The 19,191-nt window shown below is 41.8% G+C and overlaps 1 protein-coding gene across 3 annotated transcripts in view; it reads left to right on the top strand.

Annotated features, from left to right (window-relative positions):
• The first annotated feature begins 8,324 nt into the window (after positions 1-8,324).
• NSUN7 (NOP2/Sun RNA methyltransferase family member 7) overlaps positions 8,325-19,191 on the top strand; it is a 52,724-nt gene continuing 41,857 nt past the window's right edge. For all 3 annotated transcript variants that reach the window (XM_073237717.1, XM_037002510.2, XM_037002509.2), the window contains exons 1-2: positions 8,325-9,019; positions 9,307-9,714. In XM_073237717.1, the coding sequence (XP_073093818.1) occupies positions 9,402-9,714 (313 nt within the window). In that variant the 5' untranslated portion in view covers positions 8,325-9,019; positions 9,307-9,401. The remainder of the gene's footprint in view (positions 9,020-9,306; positions 9,715-19,191) is intronic.

Here is a 19,191-nt window from a genome sequence, read left to right as displayed (position 1 = left end):
AAGAAAATAAAGATGTCCAAAAGAAGACAGAACATTTTTTTCCTCACTGGTTTTAAGTGCCACTTTCATGGAGCAACATCTCCATCTTGTGATGTTTTATAATGCAGGTTTGTAATTAATTGGATTTTGCATTATAGACAATATACTTTCTTCTTATTTGCTCCATAAGCAAAATAAAATTAAGATATTACATTGAAAACCAGAGCTTAAGAGTAAAGAAATGTCTTTTATTGTCATCTATGGTACTTTTATTTTCTCCTGAAAGATGACTTTATTGCATCTTTTCACTTTAAAATAATGTCCTTCCTAAGATGACTGAAGATCATATGGAGTTTATTGGTTGCCTCTGCATCAAGGAACTGTTGGGTGCCTGAAGGATAGGGGTGGGAGACTTTTCACCAACTATTCTTTTGTATTTTTTAAACATTTAATACCATGTGAATGTGTTACCAATTCAAACCATAGATTAAAGTGTATAAATGTCAAAAATAAAATACATATGTATATCCCTTTTGCTTTTTTAAAGATAAGTAAAATCTGCAACTAAGGTACTTCAGAAAATAAAATGAATTCTCTTTGGTTTTTTATTCATTAATTGTAGTTGACTTAGATACCTTAAGTATGAGACTGTAACAGTGGGAAAGAAATACCAAGATTAGGAAGAAGAGCTCATTAAAACATTACAGGATAGAATAGGGAAGACAAACACTTCATGTTGGAGCATGTGAATATGGCAGTGAATATTTTCCTAAATAATCATATTATCTGGATTTCAAGAAAACCTTTTCTGAGTCACTTGAAAGAATACTAATTGTAAATTTAAGACAATCTAACATTAGAATATGGAGAAAGTACTGTACTAACATACTTACACTAAAAAGTTATTTGTTGTTTATCTGAAATTCAAATTTAACCGAGCATTTTGTAAATTACCTGGCAACCCCAATTGTACATCCATTAAAAAAATATAAACAACTCATAAATTTACCAGCAGATGGCTCCCAAAATCTAGTTTAGTGTAAGATAGTATACTCAAAACCTAGTCAGTATTGTTTCAGGGTTTTTATTGTTTTGAGTGTTTGTTTGATTGGTCTGGTGTGGGTGGGTTAGTTTTAGGGGGGAGTGGGAATTTTTCCATAGATATACAAAAACATAAAATATACCTTTATACCATTTCATATGACCCTTTATGATCCTTAACTTTAAAATTAAAATGAAAAAATTTAATTTAAAATATTTTTTATATTTGCCAATCATTTAAATGCTAAGACAGACACTTGAAAGGAAGGAGCTTAAAGATGGCAGCATGAGAAGTGAGACAGGAACCTCCTCCCAAAACCACATATAACATAAAAATACAGCAAATACAACTAATCCTGAAAGAGTGACAGGAAAGAAGACTGTGACAGACTGCCTACATCTAGGGAAAAGAGAAGACCTCACAGGAAAGGGTTAAGAAGATGTGGTACATATACCCAATGGAATATTATTCAGCCATAAGAAGAAAACAAATCCTACCATTTGCAACAACATGGATGGAGCTAGAGGGTATTATGCTCAGTGAAATAAGCCAGGCAGAGAAAGACAAGTACCAAACGATTTCACTCATTTGTGGAGTAAAACAACAAAGCAAAACTGAAGGGACAAAACAGTAGCAAGACTCACAGGCTCCAAGAATGGACTAGCGGTCACCAAAGGGGAAGGATGAGGGAGAGTGGGTGTGGAGGGAGGGAGAAGGGGGTTGAGGGGCATTATGATCAGCAGACATATGGTGTGGGGAAGGTCATGGGAAAGACAGTGTAGCACAGAGAAGACAAGTAGTGACTTTGTGGCATCTTACTATGCTGATGGACAGTGACTGCAATGGGGTGTGAGGGGGACTTGATAATATGGGTGAATGTAGTAATCATAATGTTGCTCATGTGAAACCTTCATAAGAGTGTATATCAATCATACCTTATTAAAAAAAAGTAAAAAAAAGAGTGTATATCAATGATACCTTAATAAAAATAAATTAATAAATGCTACGGCAACATGTATAATTTCAGTTTAAAGTGACACTCACATTTAACAAAAGAATTTCATATCTATTAGATTATGTGTACTGAACATTAGGGCAGGGATCGCCATAAAAACCATAGCTTTGCCTCTTTCATGCAGTCTGATTTGCTAAGATATTCTGGCATTAAGACATAAGCTTTATTTTGACCCAAAATACACACCCAGTACTCCCAGTGAAATCATTGATTTAATGGAATTATTAGACTTGTCACAATATTACTAACCCTTTGCTAATGTCAGAATGTCTTGATATGTTCAAGTCTACAGTTTATTTTTCAAGAAAAAAGTATTCTAGGAACAATTATTGTGTTCTAGTCTATTTTCTCTAAAAACAGTATAACTGCTCAAGCTCTCTTTTGGTTCTAGTTTGCATGGCTATATTTTTCCATCCTTTCCGTTTTAACCTATTTGTGTCTTTGAATCTAAAATATGTCTCTTGCAGCCAGAATATAGTTGGATTTTTAAATCCATTCGATCAACCTCTACTTTTTAATCAGTATATTTGATCCATTTACACTTAATGTAATTACAGATTAGGTAGGATTTATCTATTTTTCTATTTGTTTTCCATCTGTCTTATGTCTGTTCTCTTATTCTGTCATTTGTCCTCTTGTGCTAAAATAAACTTTTAAAGAGATATTGTTAAGTAAATATCAAAATAGATATTTAAACATCTTTCCTCTATTGAGTGCCAATCTTTCTCAGTCTCTTCAAATCCTTCTCCACTCACTTTTTTCTTAAAAAATAAGTCATAGACTTGAACCTATCTAGAGACAAATATAAAGAGTGAAGAGACTTGCCTGTGGTTATGCAATTAATTCATGACAACATTAGGACTAAAACCCAGTCTTCTGACTCTATCTACCACTGTGCCATGTAAGTGGACTGAATTAATCTGTGATGTGGAATCCTTCTAATTTCTTTCTTGCCAGTTCTGAGCTTCTTCTATTTTCTCCCTCTTGTTTCAGAGAAACACTGTCCTCTAACTCTTGAACTCGAATCTCTTGACACACAGTTTCCTCAAGTATGCGGCCAGCACCATCAAAGGTATAGGAGATTATTTGAAGTGGTATGGTGACTTAGTCTTGAATAACAATTCAACACATAATGAGAAAGCTGCTTTGTCCAATGTCCTTTTGATTCCTCTGACAAGGAAAAAGTGTCATTTACATACTAGTGTCTAACACCTCTCTAACATTGCCTATCTCCCTTTTTAACCAAGAGCAATCAATCTCAAGCCTGAAGCCTTGACACAACCCTTTCTAACTAGGAAATAATAGTATTAATTTGCTGCTGTTGTGATTATTTTTGCTTATGGCAAATGATGTTGATTTTCCATTTACAGTTTTCAATTTAAGTAAGATCATGATTTTGATTTTAAATAAAATACTGACTAGTAAGATAGTAGTATATGGGTATGGAAAAATAACCCATAAAGATGGTGCTTGAATAACCAACTCTGGGAAACTAATGTGCTGGCACAAACTGTAACACAGGTTGTCTGTTGTAACTCTTAATTTCCTGGGCCACAAAGGGCAGTCAAGGGCTGGGATGATAAGTCTCCTGAATCCTCTTTTCCCCTTGCATCCTAGAAAACTCAAATTCTTCCTTAGCTTCTGTTACGATTTTGGCTTCTAAATCTCAGTGTTGTTTCTAATGTGCTGTCTCTGAACTTCTGTGGTCTGGGTTTTTATTCCTCTCCACTTGCTCCACCCTTCAGAACTCTTTGCTCTATCTGTTGTCTGCTGTTTCCAAATCAAGGGAGACTGTTTTCCTCTTCTGCAAGCGGCTATGGCTCTTTTGGCTAATCTCTGATGTTCTTGCATTAAAGAACCCACAATCATATTTTAATTTTCCCAAAGGGATCTTTGCATTATCAGCTTACCACTTCCTTTTCAAGTGTTTTGGACAAGTTTCCACAAAGACTGGGCAAGATGATACTGGAGTATCCTTCACACCAACTCTCCCACAGCATCAGAGGACAGTGTTCACCTGCCTCAAGGTCATTTTCTTGCTTTCTTGGCCATATATCCTCACTCTCCTCCTCTGGGATGGGGTATTTTAGTATCTGACCATGCAGTCTCCAAATGCATCTTACCTCAGGAACAGGCCCTAAGGATCCTCTGACAAATAAGGGGCCTGATGTGCCCCAAAGTCCTGAGTTGGGTGTAGTTAGGTCTATAATGGAACATTAAATAACTAGTCACAAAGAAAATAGACTGTATTATTTCTAAATAGCAATAATCATAAATTGAGTCCTAATGTTTAAAGACACAAGTTAAAACTCTTTGTTTCATATGCTTTTCACATTTCTGTAATAAGCCTCAGTGGAACTGAGCACAGTTTTATACACCCAGATCAACTTGCAGCAAATGAGCAAATATATTTTGAATTCCTACTTTGCTAATATACACTAGCTACTCTGAGTTAAATGCAAGGAATGTTATTTTACAAATATTTTAAATACTTTACTCCCTCAGAAAAGAAAATCACCCCTTTAAGTTCTGTTAGCAGAAATCTCCTAGTAACTAAGTTTTAATTTTGTACACTGTCTCTGACTTAATGTTCTTATCATATTACAGAATGCAACACAAACAAAGACCATATTTTTATCACCCTGCTTTCACAACAGTTGAATTCACACACCTATCTCTATGGTTACTTTTGTATACTGTTTAATGAGATTTAGGTCCATAATGAAGCTATAAACCAAGAATGAGAGGTAAGGAAGCAGGATTATACACATGATTAGAGTAAATAGTAACCATTTAATTTGCTAACTGACACTGCTTGCCTAAGCTTTATTTTGGTGATAGAGGCTCTCATTAAATATTGTTTCCAGTACAATGAATTGTCACTTACATTGACCTATCATGGAAAGACAAACTCCTTAAATTATATTTTGAAAGACAAAGCAGTTTAAAGTTTATAGCTAGCTATTACCTCACATTTTCAGCAGCTTGTACTGTGTACTGTCTGACGCATAATATGTATCATGACCCAAGATACCTTCATGTTTGTAATTGTCTATGTGTGTGTGTATCTGTGAAAGCCAGTGATATTTTTCAAGCATCTGGAAATAAAATGATACTATATGTAATAAAAATAAAAAGATGTAATAAAATTAGGAGTGTGTGTGTTTTATGGGTTGTGCTGGTAGAAGGATGGCAGAATACAGGTATGTACACAAATATTTATCATCAAAATTGAAGAGTACCAGAATATAAGTATATCCGTGTACTAATTTCTTGAGGTTAGGGTCCCTGGTTATTTCTATACATTCATTTTTTACTTCGAGGCTGAGCATAGTGCCAGGTACACAGTAAGAATTTAATATATTCTTGATAAAGGAATGAATGTATGCATGTATGCATGTATAAAATGTATGGAAACATAAAAGAGGCAACACTTGACATTCTGAGAAAAATGGAAGTGAGTGGGTTTGTAGGTGGAGGGGTCAGAGGAACAGGTATAGCAGAGACTGCTAACTGTCCTCCAGTATCCATTCTCCCCTTCTTCTAGAGAAGTAGTTCCCTTAATTTCTAGTTGGACCCATTTACCAACCCTCTTTGCTGCTAGGTATGCTATGTGACTAAGTTCTGGCCAATAGAATCTGAGCCAAAGTGATGTGTACACCTTTTGGATCCTGTCCTGGAAAGGAATCAGCATGCCCTTCCTTCCCTCTTTATTCCCCTAACCACTGGCTGGAAATGACATGGCAGTAAGCCATCTTGGGTTAAGCGGACAAGGGCAAAGTGCTCACATGCAGTCTAAGTAGAAGTGTGGCTCCCTGACAACTTTGCAGAGGAGAGCCACTATGCTGACTGTTTTGTTCAAACAAGTGGGTATTCTGGCTCTGTCACAGTGATGAAATTTACATTCTAACGTAAGCATCAGGAAGGATTTATACATGTGATGCTTACACTGAGTTTGAAGACTGAGGAGATGTACACTACCTGGACAAAAAGGGAAGGATTTCCAAGACTGAGCGAATGGCATGTATACAAATAAGGAAGTTCAGGGAATTGCTGTGGGGTGCTAAGCAACGAAGCTGGGAAGGTGGTAGGGGCCAAATCACAGAGGACCCTGTCCGCTTTGCTGAAAGGTTTGGATCTTTCCCAGTAAACAAGAAGATAGTGCATGACAGGTGTGCTGGGGAGTGGAAAGATTAAAATCTCACTACTCACATGCAAAACGTGCCAGGATAATCAAACTGTTTTTTAGGAGAGAGAATGGAAATCCAGAGAGGCTAAAGGACTTTTATAAGTCAGAGACAGAAGTGGAATTAGAATCAATGAACAGTCTTTGAATTATACCAGAGTTTTCCGAACTATTGTCTTTGGGAGGGTGCATCAAAATCACCTGGGTTACCTGCTAAAAATGCCAGTTTCTGGGTTCCACTCCACTCCTACTCTAGATCTCTGGGGATGGGTTCCAGAAATTTGCACCTTTACAAAGATTTCATGTGCTTGAAAGTTGAAAACTACTGAATTATACCACTCTCAAAATTTACCTGAAAAAAATCTCTAAATGTTTATGAACTAAGCCGAGAACATGGACTCTATAATAAAGGGTTTTCAGATGTCAAATTCAGCAGACTAGCTTTTCTTATAATCTTATGTTTTCTAGGATGTAAAGATTAAAGATAGATAAAACTTCTAGGGCAGAAAAGAGGAAGTAACCATTATTGAGCACCTACATCTTTCCAGACACTATTCTTCACACATAGTATTTTACAAAATCCTCACAGACACCCACTAAGGTAGGCATTACTATTGCCCCCTGACAGATGCAGAAAATGAGGCCAGGAGACGTTAAGGACTTGCTGAGCTACAAAGATGTAAGTTTACCAAATGCCCAAGTCCGCCCCTTCCTGTTTAACATATCAAGGGAAGGAATACAGAACATAACTAAGAATCCCTGAGTGACCATAACCAACGTTAATATATATGTAAAGTACATTTATGTTCCAGATTGGACCACTTCTACAATGTAGTTGGACAAATTTCAGGGATTCCCAAACAGCAGCCAGCCACACTGGTGATTTAACTCTCAAGCATGCTTTTTGCTGAGTTTGGCGGTTACACCTGCAAGCCTTCCATATGGCTTTGTTTGATTTCAGCCCAGAATTAAGAACTCCGCTCAGTTTGCAGGCTTTGGGTTTTTTGCCTTATTGGAGAAAATGGAGATCAAGTATCTAGCAGATTATTTTTTCTTTTTAATAGATATTAGCTTCAATATAATAGTAATTTTTTTCAATTACTTGAAACATTCTTTGCCAAGTTTCTCCCATAATCCAATGCTGAACTCTGTTTTACAAAAAGCTTTTTTTCCAAATGTGTATTTAACATACAACATTCTGTAAATTTAAGATATGAGTGTTGATTTATTTATATATTGTAATATGATTGCCATTGTGGTGATAGTTAACACCTTTATTGAGTCACTGAATTATCATTTCTTTTTTGTCTGGAATAATTAAGGTCTAGTCTCAGCAAGTTTGTTGATTATAAAACAATACTGTTGTCTTATCACTTCTACTGCGCATTAGATCTCTAGGACTTACTATTACAAAAGGCCTTTCTAACCAGGCAAGAAATGTGAAGTACATGCATGTTACATTAGATTGCATGACCTTTATGATCACAGTTGCATTTGTTTATAGAATTTTACTGTAGGAGAAATTAGAGTGCATATAAAACAGCTCTAGATACTCTGCCTGGCATTAAAATCATTAGACTACTAGACCTTTAAAATCTGCTAGAGAATTTTCAAAGTAGAAATACAAATGGCATATATTAGGAAAAAAGCAGTCCTTTCCTTTCCAAACATGCACTTTGGAGATAATAAAGTAGGCCAAAAGGCCCTCAGAAGAAAACTTAATTTTAATCATTTTGGTTTATCCTTTAAAGTTTTTTTTTTTTTTTACTACATTTAAAAGTCAGCAAACTGATTTTTCTTTGAGACACTAGGATGCAGATTTTGCTTATGCTCTCAAAAATTAACTTAGCCACATTAAAACCCGTTCGGGAGGTTTATATTTGTTCCCAGTTCCATTTTACAATTTGGAGAGGGACCAATTTGATCGTTTGGAGGTCCATTTCAGCAACTTCTTTGCAGGCAACTCCTGGAAAGGAGGGCTGCGGTCTTATATTGGCAGTTTGACCTGGAAGAGTCTAATGTGATATGTTCTAAAAAGCTGGAAATAAAGAAGGCTCGTCTTTTATCCTTTCCTCCACTAGTCCAACGGCCATCTGTTTTAATATTTCCTGAGCCCTTGCCTAACCCGCTAAGCTGGGTGTTAGCGACTTCGAATTCTTGCTCTCAAAGAGATCCCAGAGGGCGTGTCGGGTAAGAGGGGACCACTTGGGATTCTGGGGAAGTCGAAGATCTTCATTCAGGACGGCGCGGTCGAGCTGTGCCAGGGTCTTCGGTGTCGAGGAGGGGCTGGAATCGGGGTTCTGGGACTCGGGAGGAGGAGCCGCACGCCCAGCTAGGGGCGGCGCGGGCAGATCCCGTGGAACGGCGCTCGGACGGCGTCTGTCCGCTCCCAGTCGCCATGGAGACGCAAGTTCGGGGCGTGCGGACTGCCGGAGGCGGAAGGCGCGAGAGGCGGGAGAGGCGAACCCTTCGCGGCCAGAGCCACGGGTCCCCCCCGGCGCCACGCTCACCGGCTCCGCCGCGTCCGCGAAGAGCGACTGTGCGTGACCAGGCGCAGCCATAGGCGCGCCCTCGTTTCGGGAGTCCGAGGGAAGCGGACGCCGGAGGTCGCGACCCCCCTGCCCCTGCCGCGGAGAGGCTGCATTTGAACCAAACGGCCTTCGCGGTCCGTCGCCGCCGCCGCCCTGCAGTCCCGTGTCTCCCGAGGGCACTGTCTCGGGCCCCAGCCCCCGGTGCCCGCAGTGCAGCGGCCGCCCCGTCTGCGTCCCCAGAGCCCCGGGAAACATCGCCCTCTAGGGTAAGGGAGGGCTCGCGGGGCCGTGGGGTTGCGGGCCCACGGGGGCTCTGCCCACAAACGGGCGTCGGGAAAAGGCGCTGGTTGCCTGGGCGGCAGTTGCCGGGCCACTCCCAGCCCTGTCCCTTCTCCAATGTGTGGGCGTTTGTTGGCGCTTGTCTGGCTCGAAGTATGCGGTGCGCGGTCGGCCCCCAAGTGCCATCTCTTAATCTGTAAGGCTACAACGACATGGGCCATCAAGGGTGATCCAGCAGAAACAGTAATTTACCGAGATACCCTTTCTCTTCCAGAGACGATGCTGAATGTACAAAGAAAACCATTTTCTGGAACATCTGACTTGTAATTCAAGCTTCAGTTACCGTTGACAGTCCGTCCAGGGGCAACTATGCTTAACTCCGCAAATGAACTAGAGTTTTCGAACGAAAGTAATGACGAGGTCATCTCCCAGTTCGCTTCCCTGGCACTGGCAGGTGATCCAGGATCCAGCGAAAAAAACTCAGTTCACCTTCCCCCCAAAACTGGCTATTCGGACTCCATTTACGTTATGGCAGCAAACATATTTCAGGGTATTCGACTTGAAAAATCACCAGAGAACGTCTTAATCAAGTATGGGAATGAGCCCCTGCAGTCCTTGTCCAAGTCTGAGGATGAATCCTTCCAGCGTTTGTCCTATGAGCTGGCTTTCAGTGCCCTGAAATGTGAGTAGTACCAGTATTGAAGATCGGCAGTGAAAGAAAATAAGGAATCTGTGGAGTGCACACCCTCCTCCACCCCACCCCATACACACCAAGTTTTGATTTTATGCCATGCATATTTTGTTACATGCAAATGTCAAGGAATTAGAAAAGTTCCAGTACAACAAGCTGTTTGAGGCCAGAACTGTTTTTCACTGCAGATTTTTGCATGCTTAGCACTGTGCCTTGTCCTTAGGTAGACGTAATGCATAGTCATTAAATGGAACAAGCAAACTGTTCTATTAGGAGGAGGAACAAGAAGCCATTGAGGTATCCAATTACAGTTACTCTCTCCTTGGATAGTTCTTTATATTCTGTGTTCACATCCCATATTTATGTACATGAACTTTCACAGATATAAAAACCAGTGAAAGGGTGGGGGACAGAAACAAAGATGGAATTAAGAAAAGGTACAATATATTAAAAATGAATATCAAAATTATATCAATCCCAATTAAGATTTAATTTTGGGAGCCTATGAATTCATTCCTCCAAATTTTTGTAGGATTCCCTCTCTAATTTGCCTTCAAGGTTTAAGATGCATTGTTTCAAATTACCTCAGTGGTGGTTAATTATCAGCGTCTGGGTGTGGACTTGACTCTAGGACAGAACCAAATACTGTTTGATATTAAGAGGCAAGTTCCTTTAGTTTTCATTTCTTTGTTTTCCCCTGCTTGTGATTTTTTTTCTTTTTAAATATGTCTTAACCATTTTTCCTCCTTCAGTTTAATCTTTCAGATTGGCTTATTCCTTCCCAACACCCCCTTTAAAAAATGTAATTTTTACAGAACAAAATGTTGCATTTTAAATAATAAGTCAAATGAACATTTTTATATTTTATCTTTGCAGCAGTGAAATACAGACTGGGCCTCTATGTTGATTAGTTGGTATTCAATGTTAATGCTGAAACTCTATAATAGATAATCTGTTTTCCTGATAGAATATTGATTCTTACCTTTAGAAATTAAAATTAGAAGCCTGAAATTATTCTATGTAAAATTAATGCATGATGAGATAGTCATGCTGTAGTGATACATATAGTAGGTCATCTTTTTTTTTCTCTCAATCATTATTTCTGTTTTATGAAAGTCTTATGAGTCTTTGATATTTTTTAATGGCCCAGAAAATCCCACTCAGATAAATGATTGCCATACAATCTTTTTTACAACTCTGCTTTTGCTTGAAATACTCTTTTTTATAAGCTCAAATTCTGAAATAGGATGGCTTTGGTTATTTACTTGGTACAAGTATTATTTTCTTATGATAATATCTTGCTTAAATTATCAACTGAATAATTTATGATTATTCAAAGGGAATTAAAACTAGAATTCCTAAATGCAGTGGGTTTTCAAGATAATTTTGCTTTAAAAATATTGAAGGCTTGTGCATTCCACTTTTATCTGCTGTATTAATCATTGTTCTATCAATGCTTTCATGTGATATTTTATAAACTCACATTTGGCATTTGGCTTATACTGTATAGGTTCAGGGAATCACAGTTCAGAAAATAAAATTCAGCATTTCTTCCCTAAGTTTTATAGGAGCAGTAAAGCTGAAAAGGTTAATGTACAAACTAAAGGGAACTTGGGTAATGATCCCTTTTATTGGTGAATTTGTGAACAAGTAATTAGATCATATTACTATATATTTTTTAAGAAGTACAAGGAAAAGAAAAGAAAATCCTTTAGTTACTTGATTCTTTGTTGATATCTTTCTTTGTGTATATAAGCTCTTTCAGAACAGAGAGTGTATTTATCTGATTAACCTTTTCAAAGTTTAAAGGGCTAGAATAATGTTTTTTGAAATGAAGACAGTCACTACTCCTGCTTTACTAAATAGTCCCAAGGTCAATCTTCTGCCAAAGAAGGTAACGATGCTGGGGTTCTTGTTCACCAAGCCATAGAATGAGCTTCACAAGCACTCAAGGTAGGAGAGCAAGGTAAAGGCTTTTATTTAGAAATAAAGTGAGAGGAATGAGCTGGCTCACACCAGAGGGGACAAGAGCGCCAGTAGTGGTGCGTTGTCTAGGGAGTTTTATAGGCAGTTGAGGATTTTTCGAGAACATCAAAAAAAGGCTTAGGGGTGTGGACTTGTACCACCTGCCCTGTCCACAAGGTGGGCTGGGTCACAGTCTGATTGCTAGGGCTGACAGCAGAGTCACAGGTTATGCTGATACCCTTGCAGAACACTCAAACATTCCAGGCCAAGTTGCCAGGCAGTTGCTCCTGGCCTTTTGATCTTTAACTGATCTCACTGAAGATGTCTATATCTTTACCCTAGAGAATTAGTGTGACCTTGACTTTGCATAATGCTTATCACAGAGTTTCAGTAGGGACTTCTTTGCCCATTGTTACATTGCTCTGACTAAATATTCCACCCTGCTTTTCCCGGAGGCCCTCATCCTACTCTGACTACAGCCACGGTCCCTGTCTCAGTAATAGAATAGACTATTCCTATTAAGCTTTACTTCTATCAAAGAAGAAAATACTAACAGCTAATTTGATTTTTCAAACAATCTCTGGATATTTCAAGTAATACTAAATATTAAAAAAGAAGAAAAACTGGCAAAATGGTTTTTAAAAAATAAATTAATGACCAACAGAGGGGAAAAAAAAAACTTGAGGAAAGAGATGTCCCTGAAATTGTTGATCTTGTTCCTGACTGAATTCTTTCCCCAACCTCTCTAGGTTTGTGAACTTTTAGTTTGAGAACTTTCAGTCTCTAGGTTTGTGAACTGGCTGTGACATTAACCTGGTTATTTCAGAATCATCTAACTTTTAAGTGAAAAACCTAGTAGATGCTTAATGTATAGTTTGGTTATGGCTTTGGGAATTAGTAAGTGTAGTTGGGGGTCCCCAAGACCACCCTCAGGGTCAGTGATTCACTATAAGGACTCATAGAATTCAGCAAACTGTAATACTCATGGTTATAGTTTATCACAGTGAAAGGTTAGAGGTTAAAAGCAGCACCAGAAGAAGGTGCAGAAGGCAGAGTCTAGGAGAGACCAGGTGCAAGCTCACCATTGTCCTTTCCCAGAAGAGTCCTATGAACAGTGCCTATTTCTCCCCGCAATAATGTATGACAATACTAAAGAGGTCTTGCCAACTAGGGAAGCTCACCCAAGCCTTGCTGTCCAGGGTTTTTACTAGGGTCAGTTACATAGACATAGGTAGTGCCCTTGTGGCTGATTTTACTCAGTCTCGAGCTCAATCTAATTCCATGTTGCCTAAGGCCCCAAGTAAACAAAGACGCGTTCATTAGGCAAGATAATCCAAGGACTTTTAGAGGTTATCTCAAGAGCCCTGAAGGGCCAAACCTTTCTTTAGAATGTGCAGGGTTTGACCACCCAGGCTTGCTGAGTTAATTCCTAGTTCCACAGTGATTCATTAGGAAAATGATCTAGACCAATAACCTCTTAAACTCTGGGTGTCACCTCAGAGGTTAAAGCAATTCTTCTGAATGACAGTAGTAATACCTTATATTTGTGTAGCTCTTTGCGATTCACAAAGAAATTTAAATCATTTGATATACCAGTCCTTTGAAATGGAAGATTCTCATTTTGCTGATGAAAAAATTGAGGGACGCTCAGGAAGAGATTAGAAGATGTCCCTAAGGAACCAAGCAAAAAAGGATAAGAAGAGGGTTTTCATCTGGCTTAAGGGGTGATAGAAAATAGCGACCCCATACCTAAGACCTAGTTTTTATAGTTCCACATTGTTTTAATTTAATTGTATAACGATTTTATATTTGGTGATGCCAGCTTCTTTTCTCTGGTATTTACTTCTCTCAAATATTCTTATAGAAATGATAGTGACTATTCTTAGTAGTTTTGTCAAAAAATTCTTAGTTTTGTTGTTTCCCTCTTTCCATGTACACAAGACATGCATTCTATTTGTATTATATAATTATAGGAGGGCCTTGATGTTCTTGAAGTAAAGTTTCTAGAAGTCTCTCATATGAAGGAAACTCTATGAAAACATAATAATAATAAATAGGAAGAACCTAAGGGAGAGTCAAAAGAAGAAACATCTTCTACCTTTTTTCCAGAATGGGAGTGTAGGTAAAATTGCAATATTTCCAGAATCTCTTGCCTAGCTTTAATTCATCTCCATATCAACAGGTGTTTCCAAGGGGTGGAGAGAAGTAGCCATCTCCATATCAATAGATAATTATGGGTGAATGAGGGTTTATCTGGACCAGAGAGGTTGGGTGGAGCCATCTCTTCTGTAGCTGGGTTAAGAGAGAGACAGGATGATTGTTTGTAAGAAATAAATGGGTTTCTTCCACTTTATTTCTCCCTTTGACTGATTTTGGTTTCAAGGGTATTTTGTGCCGGGATTTTCCCTTGGAGTTACATCGCGGGATGACCAGAACAGCTTATGTGAGTTTTAGGGGTCCAGTAAATGACACTGCCCTTTTACACATGAGTTTGGAACAAATTGAGAGAGAAAAGAAAAAGATGTTTGGGAACATGGCTTTATATCTCCAGTCAGGTGGCTTGCAAATACTGTAGTCCTGAATTAGAGACTTTCCATCTAATTTGAGGTGCAGCTGAAGAAGTGCAGACCTCTCCCCACCAATTCACACACAGCAAATAGTGAAGTAGCGTGCTTCCTGTAGGTGTGCTGGCAGAGAGAGGGGGAAAGGGAGAAGGGGAGAAGGGGAGAGAGACAGATAGTGTTAGGGTCCAGAAATCCGGGGATTTCCCGAGAGAACAAAGCACACAGGCACGGAGATGTAAATACAAGCAAAGTCTTTATTCAGCCAGCTAGCTGGGGTGGACAGCACCTCCCCTGACACACAGGCCGGGTCAGGGCAGCCGACCCCCAGGCAACTTTAGGTATGGAATATATAGGGTTTTCACAGCGGTTGCACCGAAGCCCGCACATTTCTACAACCAATAATTTTAAAACACATTCTATATTGTAACCAATGGGAAACATTGTAACCTTTTTAGGGAACGCGTCAGTGTCAGTTGCCTGACCGCTTCAATTGTTATCTCTTGCTTACCCAAGCATGTCTACATGATTTATCACGGATTACATCCCCAGGCTGTTGCCCACTTCTAGTTATCTAACTTAGGGCAGGCGCATTCCTAAACTTAGCCTCCAGTAGTTTATACAGAAACTGGGTGGCTCTTGCTCTAGGGTCAGGTTAAGTGTTATTAGTTCTTTTTCCTGACTCTTGATGCTCTCTGCTCTCCTTTACATTTCCTCCCCCTTTTCTTGATCAGACTGAGGAATCTTCCGCAGTGGTATCTAGGGCCTGATATTTTTGGCGAAGGACCAGGAGTTGGACGGTGTCAAACCTTTCCCGTACAAACCTAAGCAGCCTGTTTATTATGCACGGACCGATTGTAAGCAACAACATTAGGATGACCAGTGGCCCCGCAACGGCCGAGGAGGGTAGCAAACCATGGCTTGTGTTTGAACCAAGACTCAAACCAGCTTTCGCTGCTTTCATATTCCTTACGCCGCCTCTCTAGATCTTTTTTTAGCTTGGCCAGGGACTCCCTAACTGCACCAGTTTTGTCTACATAGAAACAGCACTCTTCCTTTAAGGCTGCGCACAGCCCACCTTCTCTTAAGAACAGGAGGTCCAGGCCTCTTCGGTTTTGTAGGACCACCTCTGACAAGGAAGTGAGGGACTGCTCCAGGTCTGACATGTCTGTCGGAGTTGTTCTAGGTCCCTATCGTTGCCAGCCTCAGGGCTGTGAGCCCCTGTTCCCGAGTTACAAGGGCTGCGACCCCAGTGCCTGCCCCTGCTATCCCTAGGGAGAAGAGGGCCCCAATGGTCAGGGCAGTAACAGGCTCCCTCTTTTTCCGGTGGGGGCTCGGCACTTCTTCCCAAAAAGAAAGGAGGGATTCATGAAAATGATATATTAAGCGAGGAAGAATGGCCACAAGCACACAAAACTCACTGTTAGCATTGAACACAGAGGTGGATAGGGCTGGGGTGAGGCCCGTCTTTGAACAGAGCCACCAACCCGAGGAGGGTATAATCCACTTTCCCTGCTCCCACGTAGTGTTATTATAGGAGGAGCATAACTGGCTCTGGGTCATCGGGACTGTGCCTACACACGTACCAGCGACTGAGACCTGAGCGATCGTAAGTCCCCACGGTCTCCCGTCCCAGTAAGTGGGATGGGAGTTGTTGATAGTGTAGGAGCCATTTATCCCGATTGCCTCATAGAAGGGGGGTGAACCTGGGTAGCATAGCCAACAGGGATCGGTGAGGGAGGAAGTGGTGTGGTTAAGAGTCTCTACTACTGCCTGCACCATTTCCCACATGGGATTATCTAACTCAGAGGGAGCGTGCTGGGCCCCTAACCTAGAGGTCGATGGACCCGGTCCTCTTGTGGGCTCTGGGGCAAGCGTTCTGGTCAGCATTTTCTCATCCTTTTTTGCTCAGGCTCTTGTCCTGGACTGAAGGTTTCTGGGCATTTATAACCGGGTTGGGACCTACAGCAGCATTGGGAGTTGACACAGTTAATTTAATGATGAGGGTCGAGCCAGTATGCCCCCCATATTTATAGTACACCAGTCCCCATGTTAGTCCGTTTATCCAGCGCGATACCTCAGTCTTTTTGCCCGTCTCGGTGAATTGAACTCTTACCCAATCCTGGTCCCTTCTGTCACAAGCCTTGGTTTTGTAAAGGGCCATAGGCTGGTGACGAGGGATGCCCTTGTTGACATAAGTGAATTTGACAGAATCGATTTTTGTAACTGTCCATCTCCAATCCCCATCATTCGAGGTTACACAGTCCCAGCTGGCACAAAAGAAGTCATGTCCCCCCCCCACAGTGCCTTCTTTTACCTGTTCCTGGGCAAGCATAAAACCCATGGGAGTGAGCCAAATTTGGAGGGACGGATTGGTAAATGGGGTTGATCTGCCAGAAGCAGAAATACAGGTCAGGCCACCAGGTTCCGATTGGCGCAGTGCGTTGTGTGGAGTTGATGACCTCCCCATTGTTGCTATCAGTCAGCATCCAGGTCAGGTTCCTTGGTTGATGGGGGTTGGTGCCTCTGATCTCCACAGATGTGGCTCCTGTGAAGGTCCATACTAAGGAGCTTATTAGCAGGATCCCCTTCATCTTCAGCTTAAGTGTAGTTTTAGGGGATTGGCAGGATGCTGCTGCACCTTCCACTCTTCCTTTCGGTTCCTTGGATCGTTATGAGGTAGGACCTTCCGAACGTGGGTGTGGTGCACCCATGGAGCGATACCATCAACCTTGAGAGCAGTGGGGGTGGTAAACAGTACAACGTAAGGTCCCTTCCACCTGGGCTTGAGAGTCCTCACTTGGTGTCTCTTAACCCATACCATATCCCCTGGGACTATGCCATGTTCCGGGCTCGGAATTTTCCCGCCCTCGTAATATGCTCTGATCAGGGGCCAGATTTCCTGCTGCACTTTAGCAAGAGCTTGCAACACATTCAGATAGTCAGGGGCCGGGTCCTCTGCACCGGGAAGCTGCACTCGCCAAGTTATGGGTGGAGGGGCCCCATACATTATCTCAAATGGAGTTAAACCATGTACATAGGGGGAGTTCTGAGCGTGGAAGATGGCTAAGGGAAGGAGGGTCACCCAGTCCCCGCCAGTCTCCAATACCAATTTAGAAAGGGTCTCCTTCAGGGTCTGATTCATTCTTTCTACCTGCCCAGAGCTTTGTGGGTTATAAGCACTATGTAACTTCCAATCCACTCCCAAAGCTAGGGCTAGTCCTTGCAGGATTTTGCTAATGAAAGCCGGGCCGTTATCAGAACCTATGGCTTCAGGGACCCCATATCTGGGGATGATATCCTCAATTAATCTTTTTGCTACTACCTGGCTAGTCTCCTGCTTGGTTGGAAAAGCCTCCACCCACCCAGAGAAGGTATCCACCATAACCAGCAAATACTTATATCCATACTTCCCTGGTTTTACTTCGGTGAAGTCTATTTCCCAATTCCTCCCTGGAGCCCTCCCCCTTTCCCGAGTGCCTGCCGGGTGCAGCCCTCTTGGGGCTGGTCTTAGCATTGCACAGCTACTGCATTCTTTTGTGATCTGATGAGCTGCCTCATTCTGGTGGGGAAACACCAACTGTGCAGACTGGAAAAGGCTGAGCAGCTTTTTCCAGCCTAGATGGGTGGACTTATGCAGATTAGCAAGCATGTACTGTCCTAATACTTCTGGCAGGATCAATCTACCTTCTTGGTCCCTACTCTAATTTCCCTCCCCAAACACTTTTCCCGATACTTGTTTCCTAATCCACTCAAGATCCCGAGGGGAATACTCAGGTTTGGGTGGCAGGGCCGGCAGTTCAGGTATAGGTATCTTGAGGGCTGTAAGTACAAGGGAATCCGAGAGGGCCGCCCTCCTAGCTTCCGCATCAGCATGGTTGTTGCCGATAGCCTCAGGTGTCCTCTTTGGTTGGTGGCCCGGTACATGTATAACTGCTACCGCCTTTGGTTTTTCAATAGCGGCTAGTAATCTTTGGACTTCTTGCAGATTGCTCAGTCCCTTCCCTTCCGCGTAACAGAATCCTCTTTCTCGGTAGATGGCACCGTGGACATGGACAGTGCCAAAGGCATACCTGCTATCTGTGTAGATACTGGCCCGCTTGCCTTCTGCTCTTTCCAGGGCCTCAGCGAGAGCAATAAGTTCCGCCTTCTGTGCTGAGGTGCCAGGGGGCAGAGCTGCGCTCCAGACAACTTCCCCTTTGTGGGTTACTACTGCTGCCCCTGTTCTCCTGACCCCTTCCTGCACAAAGCTGCTCCCATCTGTATACCAATTTAGCTCACAGTTCGGTAACGGTGTGTCTTTCAGGTCTGCTCGCACCTGGATAATTTCGGAAAGGATGTCTCTACAGTCATGGATGGGGGTCGACAGATCTGGGTCCGGCAGAAGGGTAGCAGGATTTAGGGTCACCGGGTCAGAGAAAGCAATTCGTGGAGAATCTAGTAGGAGCCCTTGGTAGTGGGTGAGTCTTGCATTCGTCATCCATTTTCCTGGAGGATGCCTGAGGATCCCCTCTACAGTATGTGGGGCTGTTACCCTCAGGTTCTGGCCAAAAGTCAGCTTATCTGCCTCTTTTACTAGTAGAGCGATGGCTGCTAGGATACACAGACAAGGTGGCCACCCGGAGGCCACTGGGTCTAGCCGCTTGGACAAATAGGCCACAGGTCTTTTCCACGGGCCCAGCTGCTGAGCCAGGACTCCTTTAGCCACTCCTTGTTTTTCATGTACAAACAGGATGAAGGGTTTTTCCGGGTCTGGCAGAGATAGGGCGGGGGCTTGGAGGAGGGCTTCTTTCAGTCTGTCAAAGGCCTCTTGTTGTTCCTGACCCCATTGCCAGCCCGGCCCTTCTCTGGTTGCCTCATATAGCGGTCGGGCTATTTCTGTGTACCCTGGAATCCAGAGCCTGCAGAACCTGGCTGAGCCAAGAAATTCCCTCACTCCCCA

Source organism: Manis javanica, chromosome 5 (assembly GCF_040802235.1).
Source record: "Manis javanica isolate MJ-LG chromosome 5, MJ_LKY, whole genome shotgun sequence".
In the NCBI taxonomy this organism is placed as follows: domain Eukaryota; kingdom Metazoa; phylum Chordata; class Mammalia; order Pholidota; family Manidae; genus Manis; species Manis javanica.
The sequence above is the reverse complement of the archived record's forward strand: the minus strand, read 5'-3'. Positions and strand labels throughout refer to the sequence as shown.